A 22,340-nucleotide genomic window follows, 5' to 3' on the forward strand; every position below is an offset into this window, starting at 1 on the left:
GTTAGCGTATGAAAGTGCTGGCTGAGCCTGTAACAGGCTTATGGCAAATTCTGTCACTTTCATTTGTTTTGGTTATAATAGTTTAAGTCACTAACTTAAAGGCAGATTGAGATTTGGGGAAACAACTTCTAACTTTATTAAATCTAATAAAAGGGCATGTTTCCGATTAAAAGAATCACAGCAAAAAAAAATCTGTGTATTTGACTTCAGAATCACTTGCTTTTTGAGAGAGTGGAATAAAATTTTTGGTCCAAATGTTAACAGAAGAGTCTAGTGATCCAAAGAGACCTGAGAGGCAATAACAGCTTTATAAGCATATTACTATTTTAAGAATTTTTTAAAAATACAATTTAGGCCATCACTATTGAACAATGTACGAAACCAGAAAGAAAAATGTTTGTCTTCTTTTAAAAGATTTTTTAGAGTCAAAACTGACAATAAGCCCTGTCATCTTTCCTCTCAAAATATAGCTTTATTTTTTGACTGTTTCTTGTGGAGATACCAGTTCTTGCAAACCCATGTAGAATGTGTGGCCCAGCAGACTGATATTTAAGTTGCTTCATAAAAGATATTATTGGCACAGCAACAGATCTCACACATAAACCAGTATATCTGAACCAATCATAATTTGTTTCTTGGCTGATTATTTTTTTCTATAAGCTCTCCCGGGGAAAATGTTTCTTTCATTTTCCATCCCAAATTTATTTTGGAATGGATCCTAGAAAACAAGTACATAAGGACCGTAAGTTCTGGTTTACGAGATCAAAGATTTTGAAGTCAGAAGAGACTTTAGAGGTAATCAAGTCCTATAGTCTCATTTTGTAGCTGAGGAATCTGAAGCCCTGAGAGATGAAATGATTTGCTAGCATCACAGCACTCCTTATGTGGCTAAGGCAGCGTGTGAGCCCAGATCTTTCTACCTCCTGGTTCAGTGCTCTGTCCACTGCTCTCAGGTACCTCTCTTCTCTCCTTGATGGAGAGAATATCTTCCAAAGGTACAGGGGCATATCATTTTCTTGTTATCCAAGGATTCTGAATTCATAAGGCTAACATGGTACTCAAGCCAAGTTTGGTATTTTATACTAAAAGATTGCTGACAAACAGCAAAGAGAATAGTTTCCTTTCTAATAAAACACAAACATAAACAGTTTCATTTATCCCAGGCTTCAAATTATGGCTCTGATGAATAATTTAGTCTTGCTTCAAGAGCAGGCTTGAATTCATATTTTGCATTTATTTTTTTTAAGAAAAGAAGAGGCCTTTTTTAAAAAGACCCTTTAAATTTCAACAGTTGACTCTAAAACAGCAATTTGATCAGAAAATAAATGACTCGTGCTTGGGTTACACAGTCTGCAAAAGAGCTGACAAATATAACCTTAAACAGCATATTACCTATGTGGGAGTAGGATTAATCCATGCATAAAATTGATGTGGAACAAGTCCAAGACTCGTAGCTTGATTTATGAATTTCCATGGATTTTTAGAGTTAGAGACCTTAATGCTCAGAGTATAACACCCTTAATTTTACAGATAAACAAAGTGGGGCCCCGAGAAGAAGTGATTTGTTTAAGTATACACAGTGAGAGGTGGTCACCAGGTCTAGAATTCAAGATGCCTGATTCCCAGCTCAGTTTTCTTTCTACTCTAACAAACTCTAAAACCGAGTAGCAAGCTGAATGGTTACTGGGACAGTTTAGTGGAAATCTTATTACCTCGGTGACAGACCACCATGGGAACAGTTGGTAGGTGAAGTCAAGGGGCTGGTTCTGCTACTGGTGTGTCTTGAAGGAGTTCGACCAATGGTATTGCTTGGAGAGCCCTGAAGCAAAGAGAAAAAGAAAGATCAGACAAAGATGGCGAGCACCACATAACAAACAATCTTGCCTTAAGTCTATCCCCCCCATGTTTAAAACCATAAGCAATATCGACTTAAGCAGTGCTCTCTCTGATCAAGAGTAAGGCTAATATAATAATGCACATAATTAAATTTTTTTTCCTACAACCAAATAGTCCCATTATTTTCCAGTCTAGAAACACCTGATGACTAGTAAGGGTAAATATGTTAAAGAAGCAGTAAACATTTGTAACTCTGCAGCATTCATCAAAAGCAATGCCTGAATTAAATATATTAAAAATTCAGTCTATTATGCAAATTTACTCTTAATATTAGAAAGAAGTTATAGTTATACATTAGACTGTTCAACATGGGTACACTCCATCCTTTGTAAAAGACATTTGCCTAGTCATAAAACTTCAGTTAGATTACAGACTTCTCCACTGCCTTGGTTCCCTGCTAAGTCTGAGGTTATCTCCAATTTGCCCTGTCTATATCTTATTTGTACATAGCTGCTTGCATGTTGTCTGCCCCAGTAGACTGTGAGCCCCTTGAGAGCTGGGAGGTATGTCTGTCCTTCCTTCCTTCCTCTGTAGCCTTAGTGTTTAGCACAGTTCCTGGTACATAGCAGGTGCTTAATAAAAATTAGCTGACTGACTTTATCATTCATCCACACTGTATAAAAGGCTGGGCTTAGAGTCCGGAAGACCTAGGTTCAAAAATTGCCTCTAATATATTTACTACTGGGGTGTGTTGGTAAATGTTTAACAACTGGTTCTCTAAAAAAACAGCAGACACACTTTTAAGTTTCATCTGTATTACTAACATTTTCTCCATCACTTTTTAAAGTCTAGACCATTATTGTCAAACTCAAATAGAAATAGATCCCTAAAGGTGCATATTCATTTAGAAAACTTCAAATTAACATTGTATTGGGTTGTATTTTTATTTTTTTAAATAGTATTTTTCCTCAGTTGTATGTCAAGAAAATTTTTAGCATTCATTTTTGCAAGGTTTTGAATTCCGAATTTTTCTCCTGCCCTCCCCTCCCCTCTTCCAAAAATGGTAGGCAGTTTGACATGGTTTATATGTGTGCCATTATGTAAAAACATTTCCATATTAATCAGAGTTGTGAAGGAAGAAATAGATCAAAAGGAAAAAAAAAAAACTACAAGGAAGAATAAAGTGAAAAAAAAAATATGGTCCAATCTACATTCAGTGTCCACCAGTTCTTTATCTGGATATAGATAGCATTTTCCTTCATGAATCCTTTGTATTTGTATTGGATCATTATGTTGCTGAGAAGAGCTGAGTCATTCATAGTTTGATCATCACACTACGTTGCTGACACTATGTACAATGTTTCCTGGTTCTGCTCATTCCACTTTGCATCAGTTTGTACAAGTCTTTCCAGGTTTTTGTGAAATCTCTTCATTATATCCTATGGACAATAGCATTCCATTACATGCATACACCACAGCTTGTCTAGCCATTCCCCAATCGATGGACATCCTCTCAATTTCCAATATATTGCCACCTGTAATAGCAATTAGATTTGAAGAGCTTTCCAACCCACTGATAGGTCATGTGACCTGCTTATGTCACGGGAAGCCTAAGTCACCTGTGGTGGGAGGAGCTTCCTGACAGGAAAAAGGAAGTTATGTCACAGGAAATGCTGAGAGAGAGAGAGAAACATGTTATGGCTGCTAATGGCCACCCTCATGATTGTTAGAACTAAACAGGCTGACTTAGCTATACTTTTTGTTTTGGGGAGGATCCCAGCAGGGGGTCAGAAAGGTTTTGGGATGGCGAGGCTCCACGTTGTGATATTGTGCATTGCCTGTTTTGGGTTCCTTGCTGTTATGATGAAGTGGACTGACTGGATAAATGGCTTGTGGGATATGGTTCTCTGATGTCTGGATAAATGGTTTACTTCTCCTACTTTCTATGTGGAGAGTTTCGTATACTTTGCAATACAAAACTAGATAGGCATTTTGACAATTATCATCTACATTGTTATTATTGCCTTACTGTTATACCACCACAAAAAGGGCTACTATAAATATTTTTGCACATGTAGGTCCTTTCCCATTTTTTATCTCTTTGGGATACAGACCTAGTAGTGGTATTGCTGGATCAAAGAGTATGCAGAGTTTCATTGCCCTTTGGGCATAGTTCCGAATTGCTCTCCAGAATTGTTGGATCAGTTCACAAGTCCACCAACAGTGCATTAGTGTCTTAATTTTCTCACATTTTCTTTAATATTTATCATTTTCCTTTCCTGTATCATTAGCCAATCTGACAGGTGTGAGGTGGTACCTCAAAGTTGTTTTAATTTGCATTTCTCTAATCAAAAGTGATTTAGAGTACTTCTTCATATACCTATAGATAGCTTTGATTTCTTCATCTGAAACTGCCTGTCCATATTCTTTGACTGTTTGGGGAATGGCTTTTCTTCTTGTAAATTTGACTCAGTTCTCTGCATATTTAAGAAATGATGCCTTTATCAGAGACACTTGCTGTAAAGATTGTTTCCCAGCTTTCTGCCCTCCTTCTAATCTTGGCTGCATTGGTTTTGTTTGTACAAATGCTTCTTAATTTAATATAATCAAAATTATCTATTTTACATTTTTGTAATACTCTCTATCTCTTATTTGGAGATGAATTTTCCTCCTCCCCATAGATGACAGATAGACAATTTCTTGCTCTTCTAATCTGCTTATGGTGTCACCTTTTACGTCTAAATCATGCCAAAGGTCTGTCATATCTTTTATAATATTCTATTTACCTCCTTTGTTTCTTTCTTGTTTATTTTTTGATTGATCAGATTCTGAGAGGGGACAGTTGAGGTTCCCCATGAGTATAGTCTTGCTGTCTATTTCCTCCTCTAACTCACTTATCTTCTCCTTTATGAATTTGGATGCTATACCACTTGATGCATTTATGTTGAGCATTGATATTGCTTCAATATCTATGGTACCTCCCAGCAAGATGTAGTTTCCCTCCTTATCTCTTTAATTAGGTTTATTTTTGCTTTTACTTTGTCTGCGGTCAGGATTGCTACTCTTGCTAGCTAACTTCAGCTGAAGCAAAACAGATTCTCCTCCAGTCCCTTACCTTTAGTCTGTATGTGTCTCTCTGCTTCAAGCATGCTTCTTGTAAACAACATATTGTAGGATTCTGGTTTTTGATCACTCTGCTACTTGCTTCTGTTTTATGGGAGAGTTTTGTATGGTATTTTTAGTGGCAGCTAGGTGGCTCAGTGAATAGAATGCGTGGCCTGGAGTCAGGAAGACTCATCTTCCTGAGTTCGAATCTGGCCTCAGATACTTACTAGCTGTGTGACCCTGGGCAAGTCACTTAACCCTTGCTGTCTCAGTTACTCATCTGTAAAATGAGCTGGAGAAAGAAATGGCAAATCATTCCAGTATCTTTGCCAAGAAAACCTTAAATGGGATGAGGAAGACTTGGACATGACCGAAAAACACTGTATTTTTATTTATTTTATTAAATGTTTCCTGGTTCCATTTTAATCTGGTTCTGCCTATTCGGGAGTTTGGGGAGATACAAGTTTGACACCTCTGATCTAGACAATCATCAAAACAAAAAATCAAAGCCTGATGTGTAGTTTGCTGATTTCCAAGGTATAAATGCTCTGAAAATTCAATGATTGGCAATCCAGAGGAACTGGCTCCAGCATATCCCTATATTACTAATATAAGTAAGTCACTTAACTTCTCCAAGCCTCAGTTTAGTTTGTTCATCGTAAAAGGGGAGGGTTAGACAAGACTGCTTCCAAAGTTCCCTTCCAGCTCTAAATCTGATTCTACAATCTTTTAGAGGAGACATCAACTCACTAAGATGGGGAAACTAGCTACAAAACCAACTAACTATACCATCATTAAGATTACTTATCTCCATCTTCAAATCAATTCAACAAACATTAATTAAGCACTGTCATGCACTGGGAGATACAAACACAGAAATAAAAGTTCTTACCCTCCAGGGGCTTACATTTTACTGAGAAGGAACAACATAAACACAGGTAAGTACAAATCACATACAAGATAAACAAAAATTAAAGGGGGGGAGGAGGAACACTAAGAAAATTCTGTCCACAAGGATAGCCTGAAAAGTTTGTCAAATGCTACGCTAAAAATCTGTATATATTGCACCTATAACATTGCCCAGATCTACCACAGTCTAGTAATCCTATCAGAAAAGGAAACGATGTTAGTCTGGCATGATTTATTCCTGATTAATCTATGCTGATTCTCACTAATGGACACTTTCCTTTGGAAATGAGCACAAACTATCTAGTTAACATCTTCCCAGAAATCAAAGTTAAGTCTCATGAGCATATACTTTACAAAGCCCACACGTTTGGGGTGAGTGAGGGGGTAAACAAGGACATTTACTTTTTTCCATTCCCATAGCATCTTTTAAATTCATCATGACCTTATAATCGATCAGTTGATAGGAGCTCAGCAATTACATCTGCCAGTTCTTTCAGTACCTAGAGGTGTAGTCCATCTAGAACTGGTGAACTGAACTCACTGGAGGAAGGTAAGTGTAGTCTCACAATTCATTTATTTGGAGTTCAAACTTCCTGTTAACTGTTTTTTCCTTCTAAGTGGAAGGATTATTCTTGAAAGAAAAAGAAGCAAAAGTTGAGTTGAATAGTTTTGCTTTCTATCACTTGTTATCTCAAACTCTGAGAGGTTCTAGCTCTTAAAAAATTCTTCCTCTTGCCCACCACATGGCTAAAAACCCCTTCTGCTGTCTCAGCCACAGCTCATTCTCAGAGAAGCAACATGGCACAACAGATACAAGTTATGAATCTGGACTCACAAACCCCATGAGCCAAATTACTTAATCTCTATTTACTTTTCATCTGTAAAGTGGTGATCACAAGACTGGCAATAACTATATCACAGAATTGTTACAAGGTGTAGTTTTGATGATGATAACTACAATTTATGTAGTACCTACTATGTTCCAGGTACTGTGTGCTGAGCACTTTACAAATATTATTTCATTTGATCCTTACAAGACTGGGAGGTAGGTGATATTATCCTCATTTACAAATGAGGAAACTGAGGCAGAGGTTAAGTGACTTGCCTTAGGTCACACAGCTAGTAAGTGTCTGAGGGTGGATTTGAACTCGGGTATTCCTGACTCCAGCCCTAGCACTCTATCTACTGTCTCATCCTAGCTGCCCTGGTCTTTACATTTTAAAGCCAGTTATTAGTATGACCTTTAGCATTGCTGATATTAATATTATAGGACTATGTTACTCTTTTCAATTCCTTCTGTTATCTAAGCTTTCTTCCATCTTTTATAGAAGGCTTTAATAAAAAAAAAATCTAAACTGGTCAGTGAGTTTTTTGTGTATCCATGGTGATCTCTCTGTAGATAGTTCCTCCTCATTTAAACTGTCTGAGTTTGCATTTTCAGAACTTAATTCTTGACAATTTTCGATCCCTCATGGATTGATTTCTCCCACAGAATTTTGGACCATGGACCTATCTTCTAAATCCTTTAAAATATTCTCTCCTAAAATCTGGGAGAATATGTCAGACTATGCTAGATTTTCTTCTTCCTTTATCAAATACCAGTGGTAGCTTCCCTCCAAAGTTCTAATCATTTCTACTGCAAGAACCACTTTTTCTTGATGTCTAGAATGGTCCAGAATAGCAGCTCCCTTATCATTTGCTCCATCATTATTAAATTGTTATTAAAGCACACTAAAAATTTTTAGCTATTATGTTTTTAGGAGGGAGAATGATCAAGACAACATCCAGATAAGTGAAGTCCTTTAACAACAATTGAATATGTCCCTGTGTCAGGCCTGAGATAAATTTTTTTAAAATTCCTTATTTCCTCATTCTATCCCAGTGGCTTATAGCATATATCCATGACAATATTTTCATTACTCCATTTTCACGGAATATTTTCAATACTCTATTTTCTCCATTTATTTTTGCCCAAATACCCTTTTATCAACGTTGCCCCCAATCTCTGCCCTGATGGGTGAATTTCTGTACATGATAACACTTAAAGACATACAATGAGAGTCTCTCCCTACCCCATTCTACTATTCTGTTTCTTTTGAATAAAGTAAAAATCTTTCTAGTAGCTGGGTGGTACAGTGGATCAAGTAGGGAGTGTGGAGTCAGGAACACTTGTTTTCCCAAGTTCAAGTTTGGCCTAAGACACTAGCTGTGTGACTCTGGGTCAAGTCATTCAGCCCTGTTTGCCTCAGTTCCTCATCTGTAAAATGATCTGGAGAAGGAAATGGCAAACCACTTCAGTATCTTTGCCAAGAAAACTCCTAATGAGGTTACGAAGAGTTGGACATGACTAAAATAAGTGAACAAAAACAACAAAACCTTTCTGAAGCATGATCTGGTCATGATGCCTCCTCTAGCTTCCGTCAAATCTCAATGATACTTTTTATATCAATGTGGCCTCTTTGCATTAGGGATTCAAGTTCACTCTGTTTATTCCAGTCTATTTATTCTGAATGTACTTATCTCTCCTGAAATAAGGTGGGCTCCTAGAGAGTGGAGACTTCTTTGGTTTTTGTCTTTGCATTTCTAGGGTTCACTGTAGAGCTTGGGACATGGAAAGGTCTTAATAAATGCTTGCTGACTGATAGATTTGTTTTAATTTTTATTGATGACTTTTGTCTTTACAACAGAGCCATCTCCATATATCCCACAACCCCCATCCACTGAGCTATGCCTTTCAACAAGGAAAAATCAATTAAGCAAAACCGACCAGCACTGACATCTGACAGGGTACGCGTCATTATTTCAAATCCACAGTCTCACTTTCTCCAGTGAAAGAAAGAAGGTACAGTTCCTCAGCTTTTTTTCTGAGACCAAGACTGATCATCATAATTACAGCATCAGCTTCATTTCACTGTTCTTTTTTGTTTACATTGTGGTAGCTATTTCAAATACTTTTGGTCTGGTTACTTCATTCCGTGTTACTTGAGATAAAGTTTTCATGTTTTTGTGAATTTCCTCATTTTAATTTCTTACAGTACCATAATATTGTTACAATCATATATTATATCTTGTTCTTCCGTTTTCAATCATGGGTGCCCACTCTAGTTTTCTGTTACTAAAAACTTCTTGTTATGAGTATTTTGGTACATATCTGACCCTTCTTTGTCTCTGACCTCCTTGGGGTGTCCCCAACAGTGGAATGGTTCAATCAAAGTTCAGTTCATTTTTTTCCACATAATTCCAAAGTGTTTTCTAGAATGAGCAGACCAGTTTTATCTTGAACCACACAGGAACAACATATAGTGTGCCTATCTCTTCCCTAGCCCAGAGCTTCTTAAACTTTTTCCTCTCACAACCCCTTCTTACCCAAGAAATTTTTACGTGACCCTGGGTATAGAGGTATACAAAATAGGAGTGCAAACAAAACACTGATAATAAATCATAAAGCAATTTATTTTAAAACAATTCTTTTGTATACATATAATTTTACCATTTATTAAAGATAAAAGCAAATTTGCATACTAATGAGATGGATGTATTTATTTTTACATAAAGAATTAAATCTTGGCAGAATATTCAATAGTGCAGGATGAAGAGCATCTTCAACATTTTTCAGAGTTGACTGATATTTTGATTTTATAATCATCAATGCTGAGAATGCCACTTCACATAAATATGTAGAACAACATGCACTTTACATAAACATGTAGTACAAAATTGTAGAAGAATGTTTAGGGTTATTTTGGAAATTATTGGAAATTCTGTCCTAATCCCAAGCCAAAATTCATTTAATGATTTTGTATGTATGGTAAAAACACTGCAATTCATAACATACAATAGTCTCAAATCTGAGCCAAGGTGTTTCTGGCAGCATTTGTTCGTACTGTGTGGTGTGATGGCATGTGCAGAGCAAAGTGTGCATGTTGTGTGTTCAGAACCAAGCTGCAGTGAAGTTGTATGATGCAACATGGGCAAGCACTGCCAGAAATACCTCGGATTCATTATGTTTCATTTTGAATTAATTTTTGGTCACTGTGCATTCAGAAATCTTTTGCTGTTGCCAAATTTTTCACGGCTCCCATATTCAGTTATGCAACTCCATGTGAGGTTGTGACCTACAGTTTAAGAAGGGCAGCCCTAGCCTAGCAGAATCAATTATGTTATCTCTCATTATTACTATAAATTTGCAGAGTGTGAGGCAAAACCTTAGAAGTTTAAATTCACATTTCTGTTATTAGTAATTTGGAATAATCATTCATATGGTTGTTACTGGTTTGTAAGTCTTCCCTTTGACAACTGTTTGTTTATATTATCTGATAACTTATCTATTAAAGATAATCCCATTTATTGAAAATGGGTTGTATATTTCTATGTTAATTTCCTATATTCTGGATATCAAACTTATACCAGAAATATTTGGTTTAAAGATTCCTGCTCACTCCCAACCAGGAATTTCTATTTTTAATTCTAGTTGTACTAATTTTGATTGATAAAAAGCTTTTCAATTTCATGTAGCTGAAATTGGTTGTTTTATCTTTTATTATCATGTCTACCGCTTGCTTAGTTAAGAACTATCTTTCTGGAGGTGGGGCCAAGATGGCAGCGTAAAGGCAGGGACTTGCCTGAGTGCTCCCAAATTCTCCTTCAAAGAACTTTAAAATAATACCTCAAAATGAATTCTGGAGTGATAGAACAAACAAAAGGATGGGGTGAAACAATTTTCCAGTCTAAGGCAACTTTGAAAATTGGCAGGAAAAGTCTGTCTCACTGGGATAAGAGTGGAGTGTGGTCAAGTGCAGGCTGCACACTGGAAAGCCAGTAGCAGGCTGTAGTGGAGTGACTGAATTGGCAGTCCCAGGGTGATGAGGAGTATTAGCAGAAGCTGGACCCTAGCTATAGTACAAGTGCTAATAAGAATACTTGTGGGCATTCACAGACCAGAGCACAGGCCAAGAGGAAAGTGACCACACCTCTTCTTACATCATACCACCTTAGAAGAATTGAAACTTCCAGACCACCAGAACTAGCTCTGAAAACAGCAGCACAAACCTCTCCGCCCTGCCCCCTGGCCAAAAAAACCCCTTAAAAACCTTGCAGCTAAAGGCAGTGCTTCCTCTAGAGTGGGAACAAAGTCCAACTTTAACATAATGTTAAAAGTCAAGAAATAGGCTGGAAAATGAACCAACAACAAAAAAAGAACCTGACCACAGGAAGTTACTATGGTGACAGGGAAGATCAAAACATAAACTCAGAAGACGACAAAGTCAAAACAGCTAGATGCAAAGCCACAAAGACAAATATAAATTGGTTTCAGGCCTCAAAAAGAATTCCTGGAAGAGCTCAAAAAGGATTTTGAAAATCAAAAAGAGGTAGAGGAACAAATTGGGGGGAAAATGAATGTGATGCAAGAAAATAATGAAAAAACAGAATAGGCCAAATAATAAAAGAGGTACAAAAATCCAATGAAGAGAAAAACTCCTTAAAAAGAATTGGCTAAATGGAAACAGATGTACAAAAATTCACTGAAGAAAATAATTCCTTAAAAATTAGAATTGGGCAAGTCGAAGCTAATGACTCCATGAGACATCAAGAAATGATATAACAAAATCAAAAGAATGAAAAAATAGAAGAAAATTTGACATATCTCTCTGGAAAAATAACTCACCTGGGAAACAGGTTGAGGAGAGACCAATTTAAAAATTATAGGAATACCTGAAAACCATGATCAAAAGAACAGCCTAGATATCATTTTTAAGAAATCATCAAGGAAAACTGCCTTGATATTCTAGAACTAGAAGGTAAAACAGAAATTTAAAGAATCCACCAATCACCTCCTGAAAGAGATCTCAAAATGAAAACTCCCAGGAATATTAAGCAGTGGCAAAGCTCTCAGGTCAAGGAGAAAATACTGCAAATGGTCAGAAAGAAGCAATTCAAGTATCATGGAGTCACAGTCAGGATAACAAAAGATTTAGCAGCTTCTACATTAAAGGATGGGGAGGTGGGGGTGGGGAGAATGGAACATGATGCTTTAGAGGGTAAAGGAGCCTGGATTACAACCAAGAATCATCTACCCAACAAAACTGAGTATAATCCTTCACAGGGAAAAGGAGACATTCAATGAGGTTGAGGGCTTTCAAGTATTCCTGATGAAAAGACCAGAGCTGAATAGAAAATATCACTTTCAAAATGCTAACAATATCCAGAGAAAAAACTATGGAGTCTGAACGCAGAGAGAAGCATATGATTTTCAATTATGTTGTTGTTGTTGTTTTCTTTCTCATGGTTTTTCCCTTTTGTTCTGATTCTTTTTTCACATGATTAATGTGAAAATGTTTAACATGACTGTACATGTATGTCAGATTGCTTGCTGTCTTGGGGAAGGGGGGGGAATTTAGAACTCAAAATCTTACAAAAAGGAATGTTGTAAACAATCTTTATATGTAATTGGAAAAAAATTAAAATACCATTATGTAAAAATAAAAAGAAAATTTCACTTTCAAATACAAGATTCAAGAGAAGCATAAAAAACTAAACAGGAAAGGGAAATCATAATGTACTTGATAAGGTTAAACTGTTTACATTCCTAGATGGAAGATGATACTTATAACTCCTAAGAACTAGGTGTGAGTTAAATATGATGGGATGAGATCCAAAAAAATAAAATTAAGAGGTGAGAAAGAGGGATGCACTGAGAGAAGAGGAAGAGAGAGGTAAAATGGAGGTAAATTACCTCACAAAAAGACATACAAAGGAGCTTTTACAGAGGAGGGGGGAAATGGAGTGGGGGTGAAGGTGACATATAATGCCTGAACCTTACTCTCATTGGAATTGGATCAAAGAGGGAATAATATACACGCTCACAGTTGGGTATAGAAATCTGTCTTACCCTATAGGGAAGTAGGAGAGAAGGGGAGAAAGAAAAAGTGGAGGGTCAACTGGGAAAGGTGGTGGCCAGACAGAAAAGGAAAATGACTAATGTTGGAAGAGATGTGGAAAAATTACGATATTAATGCACTGTTGGTGAAGCTGTGAATTGATCCAACCATTCTGGAGAGCAATTTGGAACTATGCCAAAGAGCTATAAAAATGTGCATGCATATGTTCTGACCTAGCAATACCACTACAAGGTCTATATGCCAAAGAGATGAGAAAAAAAGGAAAGGACTTATACATTCAAAAACAGCAGCTCTCTTTGTGGGAGCAAAGAATTAGAAATTGAGGGGATGCTCATCAATTGGGGAATGACTAAACAAGTTGTGGTGTAAAACTGTTATGGAATACTATAGTGCTCTAAGAAATGATAAGCAAGATGCTCTCGGAAAAACCTGGAAACTTATATGAATTGATACAAAGTGAAGTGATCAAAACCAGGAGAACATTATGGAGTAACAACAATACTGTATGATGAACAACTGTGAATGACTTAAGCTATTCTCAGCAATACAATGATCCAAGACAATTCTAAAGGACTTCTGATGAAAAACGCTATCAACTTCCAGAGAAAGAACTGATGGAGTCTGAATACGGCTTTCTTTCTTTTTCTTTTATTTTGGTCAGTGTTTTCCTTCACAACATAACTAATATGGAAACATGTTTTGTATGACTATACACGTATGACCTATATCAAATTGTGTGCCTCCTCAATGACAGGGGAGTGTAGGAGGACAATTTGGAAGTAAAATTTTAAACTCCTCTTTTTTTCATTTTTATGGAGGGAGGTGAGGGCACGGCAATTGGGGTTAAGTGACTTGCCCAAGGTCACACAGCTAGTAAATGTGTCAAGTGTCTGAGGCCGCATTTGAACTCAGGTCCTTCTGACTCCAGGGCCAGTGCTCTACTCACTGTGCCACCTAGCTGCCCCTGGAAGTAAAATTTAAAAAAAAAAATGCCAAAAATTGTTTTTACATGTAATTGAAAAAAAAAAGTAAAATGTTTAAACAGAAAAAGAACTGTCCTTCTAGGACAACATTCTCAAAAGTACCTTTCAATTTTTTTTAACTTTAACATTTTATTATTTTATTTTTTTCAATTACCAAGCATTGATTTTTTTGCTTCCCTCCCATCTTCCTCTTCACTGACAGAAGACCTCCTACATGATACCGGCACAATCAAATGGTCACATCTAAAACTGCATTTCTTATTCTACTTATTAGTCCATTATCTCTCTATCATGAGGTGGACAGTTTTTTTTTTTTTAATTAGTACTCTGGAATCATAGTTGATCATTTAGTTTATTAGAATTCTTACATTTTTCAAAATTGTTTATTTTTATAATGCAGATATAATATGTTGTTCAACTGGTTCTAGTTACTTTACTTATTATCAGGCTATAGAACTTTCCATGTCTCTTTGAAATTATCTTTTTGGCCATTTCTTATAGCATTCTATTAATTCATATACCACAATCTTATTCAGTCATTCATCAGCTGACGGGCATTCCTTTATTTTCTAATTTTTTTTAACCACCAAAAGGAGTTGCTAAAAATATTTTTCTATATATAGGACCTTTTCCTACTTTGGGTTAGGCTGAGCAATGATATAGCTAAGTCAAAAGGCATGAATGCACTTCTTAGTAACTTTCTATGCATAATGCCAAATTGCTTTGCAGAGTGGTTTGGTCCAATTCACAGCATCTACTAACAAGGCATAATGTGCCTGTTTTACCACATTTCCGCCAACACTTGTCATTTTCTACTTTTTGTCATCTCTGTCAATCTGAAGTGAGGTAGAACCTGAGAATTACTTTAAATTTGCATTTCTCTATTAGTGATGTGGAACATTTTTTCACATGGCTAAAGACAGTAAAGGCTGGGTTTCCTTTTTTAAGAATTGTCTCAAATTCATAGCTTTACACCATTTATCAAATGAAGTAGCATTCTTATTTTGAAATCAATTCCGTATATATCTTAGAAATAAGACCTTTATCAGAGACAGAAACTTGCTAGAAATATTTTCCCCCAGCTAACTGTTTCTCTTCTAATATTAGTTATGCTAGATTTGCTTGTGCAGAAAATTTAGTTTTATGTAATCAAAATGATCAATATTATCTTCTGTGATTCTTTCTATTCTTTGTTTTATCTTGAACATTTCTTCTAGCCAAAGATCTACTAGGTTATTTCTTCCTTGTGTCTCTAATTTTTTGTTGATGATATAATCTTTCATATCTAGGTCATGTATCCATTTGAAGCTTTATTATGAGGTATTGGTCTAAACCTAATTTGTTACATAATGGGGTCAAATTTTCCCAGCAGTTTTTTTAATTCAATTTTTTAAAACTACCTAACCTTTTATATTGAGGTTATATATCTATTTGGAATGTATCATAATAAATGGTATAAGATTCTAGTATAAACCTAACTGCTTTAGTAAAACTTCTTTTCAGTTTTTAAAAAGTAAATTTTATTGACATCTTTTGCTTTTATAAGATTTCCCCTTGCACCTCGTCTCCTCTCAGAGAGATCTCCCTTATAACATTAATTTTTTAAAAGAGGAAGAGAAAAAAAAGATAACAAAATTAACCAATATATCCTAAAAAAAATCTGATGTCATGCACTGTTCTTATTGTATCACTTGCTCTCCTTCTGTTTCACTCTGCATCTGTTCATAGATGTATTCCTATCCCTTTCGCTATTTTTTTATGAAATGGAAGTATTCCACTTCACCTACACCATAAATATAGAAACATTCCTCAATGGATGGACAATCCCTTCATTTTCCAGTTCTTTGGCATTTATTTTGAATGAGAATTCTCTTATTGTTATTTCTCCTGTTTTTGCTGTTATGTGGAAATGCAGATTTTTGGCCTTATTTTGTATCCTGCCACACTCTAAAATCAATTATCTTAACATCACTGTTGATTCTCTGGAGTTTTGTGCCTGCAAATCAGGACATTGTCTCCTTTTTGCTTTTTATACCTTTGATTGCTCTTTCTTTTCTTACTGTCATCACTAGCATTTCTAAAACGACACCAAATAATAGTGGGGAGAGGTTGATCAATTCCTTTACTTCTATATTTATCAAGAATGTCCAACATTTCTCTGCTGTTTTTGTTATACCCATACTTCGCTCATTTGAGAACAAGGACTTTATTGCTTTTCATGCAAAGTTCAGAGAAGCTCACATCATTTAAAAAAAGTCGAGGTACTTTTCAGAACTGTGGCTAATAGAGCAGTTCTTAATCAAACAAGGGATAGATAGGGGCACTAAGAAGATAAATTAGACAATTTAAAGTTCACAAAATTGGAGAGCTTTTGCATAACTAATTTGTTTACTTCCCTTTGTAGATTTTTCTCCTGTGAAATTTCTGGGCCTCTCTCCTGTTGTTCTTTTTCCTATTTTGTAACTTCTAACATCTACAGCAGGGGTTCTTTACTTGGAATTCATGAACTCTGAAAGGTGATTTCAGGGGTCCATGAATTGATTTTAACATAATTTGCTCCCTTTGTAATTTTACGAAATTCATTTTGTGCATTTAAAAACATTTTTTAAATAAGAGATCTCTAGGCTTTTCCAGACTGCCTCACAACACAGAAAGAGTTTCTAGCCCCTGCTCTGGGAGCTGGCTTGCTTCTCATTTCCCTTTCCAGTTTAAAGACTGAATGCTGCCAAATATGTTTACCAACTTTCATTACATATAAAGTTCATTATTCTTTTATTTTAAATTATGGTCCAAAAATCCAAATCTTCTCAAATACCATTTTCTTAACCATCTATCTACTTCCTAAGTCAGGCTCTGTCTTCTAAAATATCTAATATTTGATGTAGTTGGTAGCAAATAATGTTTCAAGTAAGTCTTCAGGAATGATGAAAATATTGCCAGTGCTCCTAGATCTTGAGTTACGTGTCCAGCACTTTATATTTCCTAGCAATGAATTCTAGGGTCTTACTGGAACTAATCTGCCCCATATGAAATCGTCCTAAGTAGACAGCGGTTACCAAATTCGACAAGTCTTGGGAGAGACTCTATTACATTCCAAAAACATGCTCCAGGTTAACAAACAGCTGTCTTGGCACTCCTCTCAGAAGACTATAAACCACTACTACCTGTCTTAATCTTCCTCTCACCACCCTGGAAGGATTTCTCCTCTGATGCCACATGTGGATCTAAATCAACATTTCTTAGAGAGTAAGAAACTATGTCTCTGCCTCTGAGGGACCAGCTCCTACCACAAAGAGTCTCGTAACCATTACTTAATCCCAAATAATCTGGAGTCTTCTTTCCCTCCCCCTACCTTCTACACTCCTTGTTTCGCCCTGCATTCTCATTTTATCTCTGGCTTAGTCACAACTAGGGCCACTACTCTGACCCAAGAAGGTGGAAGCTGGGACAGGCGACCATGACCAGGGGATCACATTCACTCAACTTCTCCTATACGTCACACATATCTACAAATTGGTAATAATAAGTCATATTTATATAATTCTTTAAACTTGCAAACTGTTTCTCTCAAAACAACCTGAGGTAGAAAATGTGTAATTATTATTCTATTATTCCATGAATAAGGAAATTGAAGCTCTGAAAAGTTAAGTGACAAGTATCTGAATTCAAAACCAGATCTCTTATCCCAAGTCTGGCATTCTTTCCATTACGCCATACCAATTCTCAACATTTCAAAATACTTCATTGGTGGGTATGTGTCTTCCAATGATCCACATTTCTGGACTCAGCCACAGACTGTCTTCATGAGTTCTTAGTTACAATGGCTGAAAAAAATTCAGGAGCTGGTAACCAACTTTCCTAGGATGAGCTTCTGATCTTAGGATGCTCACTTAATGGTGTGTGGGCATCAATGGCTCAAAGAGATTTAGATTCCCCTGGGAGCTGTACTTCTCTACCTCTCTGTGCCCCACATTACATACCTATAATATTTAGATAGGGAATTGCTTACGTATAAGTAACCTAGGAAAGCTGGGTGAAGTCATAATAATTGTACAAGGCACTCACCACACTTGTGTTACTGGAATTCTTCAGGTGGTTGTGTAGGAGTTTGGTGGCACCATCCTGGAATGTTTTTGGCAAGGCACCAAGTAACATGGTAAACTCTGGAGTATTCAGTTCAAACAGAGAAATCAGAACAATTTGTGCTGCCTAGAAAAAGGAAATTAGACTAGTTATTAATTGGATTATAATAGTGATTTATTTTTAAATATTTTATATTTAAAAATATAAATGTTTTATATTTTAAAACTGGTTTTTTAAAAATGATCTGACCAAGTCTTTAAAAAGAGAAACCATTTCCTGTCAAAAAGATATAATTACTCATAATGGGAATCCTTTGACTTAAAAGGGGAGGAAAAACAAAAAAATCTATAGAAAATATAACCAACCATTCACGAATCTGCCTTCAGGCTAGACCATGTAACATATGATGATCATTTTAGCATTCCGAATTCCTTCTGCTTTCCAGTGCCATGAAAGAGAACTGGTAAATACAGAAAGCAAACCAAATAAACTTCAAGGACCCTTTCTCTTTTTTATGTCTCATATCAGAATTCAATCAGCCTTTCAGCAAGAAAATGTGAGATAGAGACTGAATGCAGGCTGGAAAAATTAATTCTTCTTAACACGTTCCTACTTGGCTGTAGTACAGGCACCGTCCTTTTAACTTCTCCTCACGATGCCCCAAGAATAACTCCAGAGAATCATCCTGAAATACTGAGCAATGATGAAGAAATGTCATCAAAAACATTCAGAATGTACACAGTATGTACGAATCTCTGTTTACGTTAGAGGAATTGGCTGTTCTGAAAATGTTCTACTTTTCTTCATTAATTTGGGCAAAAAAATTGCAGGCTTCCTTGGAAAGACAGCAAAGTAGTAGCAAAAATAGGCTGCGAAAGCAATGGCAGTAGCTCCAGAATTCAAGCTTCATTTAAACAGCAAAGATTTATTGAAGCAAGGCATTGTAATGCAGCTTTATCAATGAGAATCTGGAACATCAAAATAGTGCACCTCAGAGAACAGTTCCAATCGTAGGAACTTGGAAAATCATACCAAAATAAAATTGTAACAAATACTTGGGGTTTCTTACAAAATTTCTAGAATTTTCCAAATAAATAAAAAAGTTGGGAGGAGGAAAGCCATGATTCAGAACAAAAACTGTAGCTTCTTAATGTGTAAATTGTTTTTTCCATGTGGTATAAAATACATCACATAGAGGGAGTTACCACAGTGATGAAATCACAGATTCAGACCAGACAAAACACTGCTCATTTGAACACTACAATAAGTGTTTTGGCAAACAATTTCATGTATGACATTGAATTTTTATAGAAAACTACCACATGAGGCGATGTTCTATCAAATCAAAGGCATAAAATACTGCAAAGCAATTATAATTCTCAAATCTTAGGTCCAAGGAAAAATATTTATTTTGTTTCAGAGGACAAGAAACAAAGTCAAGGCACCATGCAGTCAGTCCCTACTATAAATAAAACAACAGAATAAAAGCATAATCCTTCTTCCTTTCCTGACAATTCAAACATACAAGAAGCAGCTTTTCCACACCGAAACACCAGAGGCCTGTTTTTATGACATAGAACAAAAGCAATTTTTCTGATTATAGTGAAATTTGAATCTTGGCATCACATTAACATATCTTAATTTAGTGATAATTTTAGAAACATATATTAGTACAACAAACAATCCAAAGAAAACCCGTGCACGCCCTATTTGGGATACCTAGGGCACTTTGTTAGAAAAAATTTCATGCAGAAAAACTGCATACCTCAAGAAGGATAAGGCAAGAAGCAGGCTTTAGCATTAGCACTGAAAACATATCCATGTAGCTAATCAGGTGGTATTTTTAAAAGCTAAAGTTTATAGTTTCTCTTTGATTTGAAGTAACATTTAGAAACAGAGATGTTAGCCTTGAATTCTTTGGTGTTACATTTTCAATGACATGTGCTACTGCATTAACTTAAAAGACCATAAATTCTTCCTGGGAGAAGACCCACATACTACAAATGGGTTTCAGTTCTTCGTGTATTAACCTATGAAATCAATGCCATCTATTCAAGAAATGAAGGGCAGCAAGACTGGTTCCAAATGTAGAAGCTGGTTTGCAAAGTATGCTGATAGTTGATACTGTAACTGTTTTACTAATGTGAAAAAAGTGAAAAATCCTATATATTTTAACATATGCCTACAAAGAATCCTTTCTTGATAACCCTAAAACTGAATCTTAATTTTAAAAAATCCAACTAGGAAAAAAAAAGTGACATGGGAGATAAAACTAAGTGGAAAGACAAAAAATGGTCATGATTCAAGATATTATATTTTAAATATTTATTAGTTTTCTCATATGCTTCACAGAGTAGTCCATTTAGCGTTTATGAGGGCTACTGCAGATAGATAATAGAATTGGCACCAAGATACCAATCTGTTAAAAGAACCTCTCTTGATCATCTGCTTGTTTGTAAGATTTCTTGTCCTATGACCAAGGTCATATGTAACAACAAAACAAATCATAATTATAATAAGATTCTTGTATAGTTGTAGGCTTTTGTTTTTGTTTAGCAGGGAGAGGAATTAAAAGGTCCCCCCCCCCCCTTAAAAGCTTATTTTTCTCATGATAAAATTTAGGAATGTATTATTGCAAGTGCCAATCACAATGTAAGTATTTTGGATCTTCTGGTTCTAAGGAAGAACCAATTTTGGGGGAGGCTGAGGGGACACAGAATATAACAATAAACTTGGTTGATGCAGTTTTCCCAAGGCATAGTTCAGCTGAAAACTCTTTCAAAAATCATCACACTTCTTTTTCTAAGCCCTTGAAAGAAGTGGAAACTAGGGACACTGATTAAGTTTCAAACTGATAATCTCTGAGCATGTTAATTTGTATAAAGTTCTTTATTTATCAAATACAGAATTTTAAGAGGAAAGCTAATGCTTTAAATCTAATGGATTTTCCCTTAGAGTCCACTAAGATTATTTTGACGGGGGTGGGATGGGGGAGAAGTAGCATAAGAGACAATGGATTCAAGGAGGGAGAATAATTGGGTGAGACTTTACTTATTTTCAAAGAGATAAACACAAGCATTTTTAAAAGACTGATATGACATCCTCATCCAATTTTGTTGCTGCTCACTCTTCTACATGTAGTCTGATCTTTATACATTATTGGCTTCCAAAAGGGGTACCACCCAAGAATATAAATAGCAAGAGAACCCCAATTTGGTGTTGAATTTTCCTAATGGTGATCTTTTGGGTGATTTCTTCTATAGATGATGAGATGGTAAAGTTAGGCAGAGTTCCTACAGTCTTTGTCTACACAAATTTTATACAATGGGAGCTTTTCTGACATCCCGCCCAATGGTACTACTTCATTCATGGGCTAAAAAACCACTCAATCATCTTAGCTGCTGTCTAAACTTTGTACTAGAAAGGATTTCTTTATAAAGAATGTGGAAAGCCAGTATTAGGTGATACCGAAAACTATTCTGGTGATGGTACTAGTTTGAGAAGAGAGAGGGAAGAGAGAATTTTAAAATTTAATAACCTTTGTGCTTTCACTTCAGAATACCCTGACAGCTGCAGTCCATGAAAGGCCTGTCACTGGCAATCATTTCTTAAAGAAATTATTTAAGAAATTCTCTCATACTTGAAGCAGAAAGAATATACCTTTTTATCAAAGTTTTAAGGACCAGATTCAGACCTATTATTGCTAAGTTTCTCACTAAACACTGATCGTTATTAATAAAATGAATTTTATGATGAGGTAGTAATGAATTTCTTCTATCTCTTGAGGTATTTCTTGAGACCTGCTTTTATCAATAATTATTTCACTGTGACAAGTTAATCATAAAACAATATACTGAGAGATGCAAACTCATATACACACAGACACACAAGGTATTTATATTAACATTTTAGGTTTCTCCATAATCTTTCTAGTTTCTTCACAAGCCTGATCTGTATTAGGAGTCTAAAATGCAAACGTAAAAGTATGTTTTCAAAAATTAGTGTACACAGCTTTTAGTCTACCTGTTTACATTTTTCTTCCAAGTTTCCTTCTCCAGGCCCAGAGGTTGAAGCTGACCTAGCTGGGAAATCCTCACCTACCCGACTATGCTGTAGCTGAGGCTGACAAACAGGAAAGGCAATATTGTTTAATCAAAGAGACAAGTCAAATTCTTAAACTATGGTTATTGCTTAAACATAATTTTTTTATTTTTATATGAAACATTATCTAAAAATACTTCATTTTCTAATTAGACATGACAAAAATACATAAAATATTTAATAAACATCCTTCAATAATAATGTTCTACCTTAAACCATTAACTGCCTTCAAAGTCCTAAAGTTTCTCCATTACTCCCACTGTTGCCTTATCAGCACTTTATAGACATCTTTACCTACATAGTCTTTCAAGATTTGTGGGCTAAATCTGTTTTTCCATCTATTAAATTCAAAATTATAGTTCATAAATACTCTGAATCTATTTGCCGCTGATTTTTTAGTTGGAAGAGTTCAACATTCAACAAA

The 22,340-nt window shown here is 35.7% G+C and overlaps 1 protein-coding gene across 3 annotated transcripts in view; it reads right to left on the minus strand.

The window, feature by feature from the left end:
• Positions 1 to 22,340, minus strand: part of CLASP1 (cytoplasmic linker associated protein 1) — a 357,318-nt gene that overhangs the window by 39,393 nt on the left and 295,585 nt on the right. For 2 of the 3 annotated variants that reach the window (XM_036744771.1, XM_036744772.1), the window contains exons 30-31: positions 17,798 to 17,941; positions 1,713 to 1,819 (exon numbers count right to left, since the gene is read on the minus strand). In XM_036744771.1, the coding sequence (XP_036600666.1) occupies positions 1,713 to 1,819; positions 17,798 to 17,941 (251 nt within the window). Of the gene's footprint in view, positions 1 to 1,712; positions 1,820 to 17,797; positions 17,942 to 21,838; positions 21,938 to 22,340 lie in introns of all 3 variants that reach the window. The other variant, XM_036744770.1, reaches the window with a different exon arrangement.

The sequence above is a fragment of the Trichosurus vulpecula genome, chromosome 2 (assembly GCF_011100635.1).
Source record: "Trichosurus vulpecula isolate mTriVul1 chromosome 2, mTriVul1.pri, whole genome shotgun sequence".
Taxonomy (NCBI): Eukaryota; Metazoa; Chordata; class Mammalia; order Diprotodontia; family Phalangeridae; genus Trichosurus; species Trichosurus vulpecula.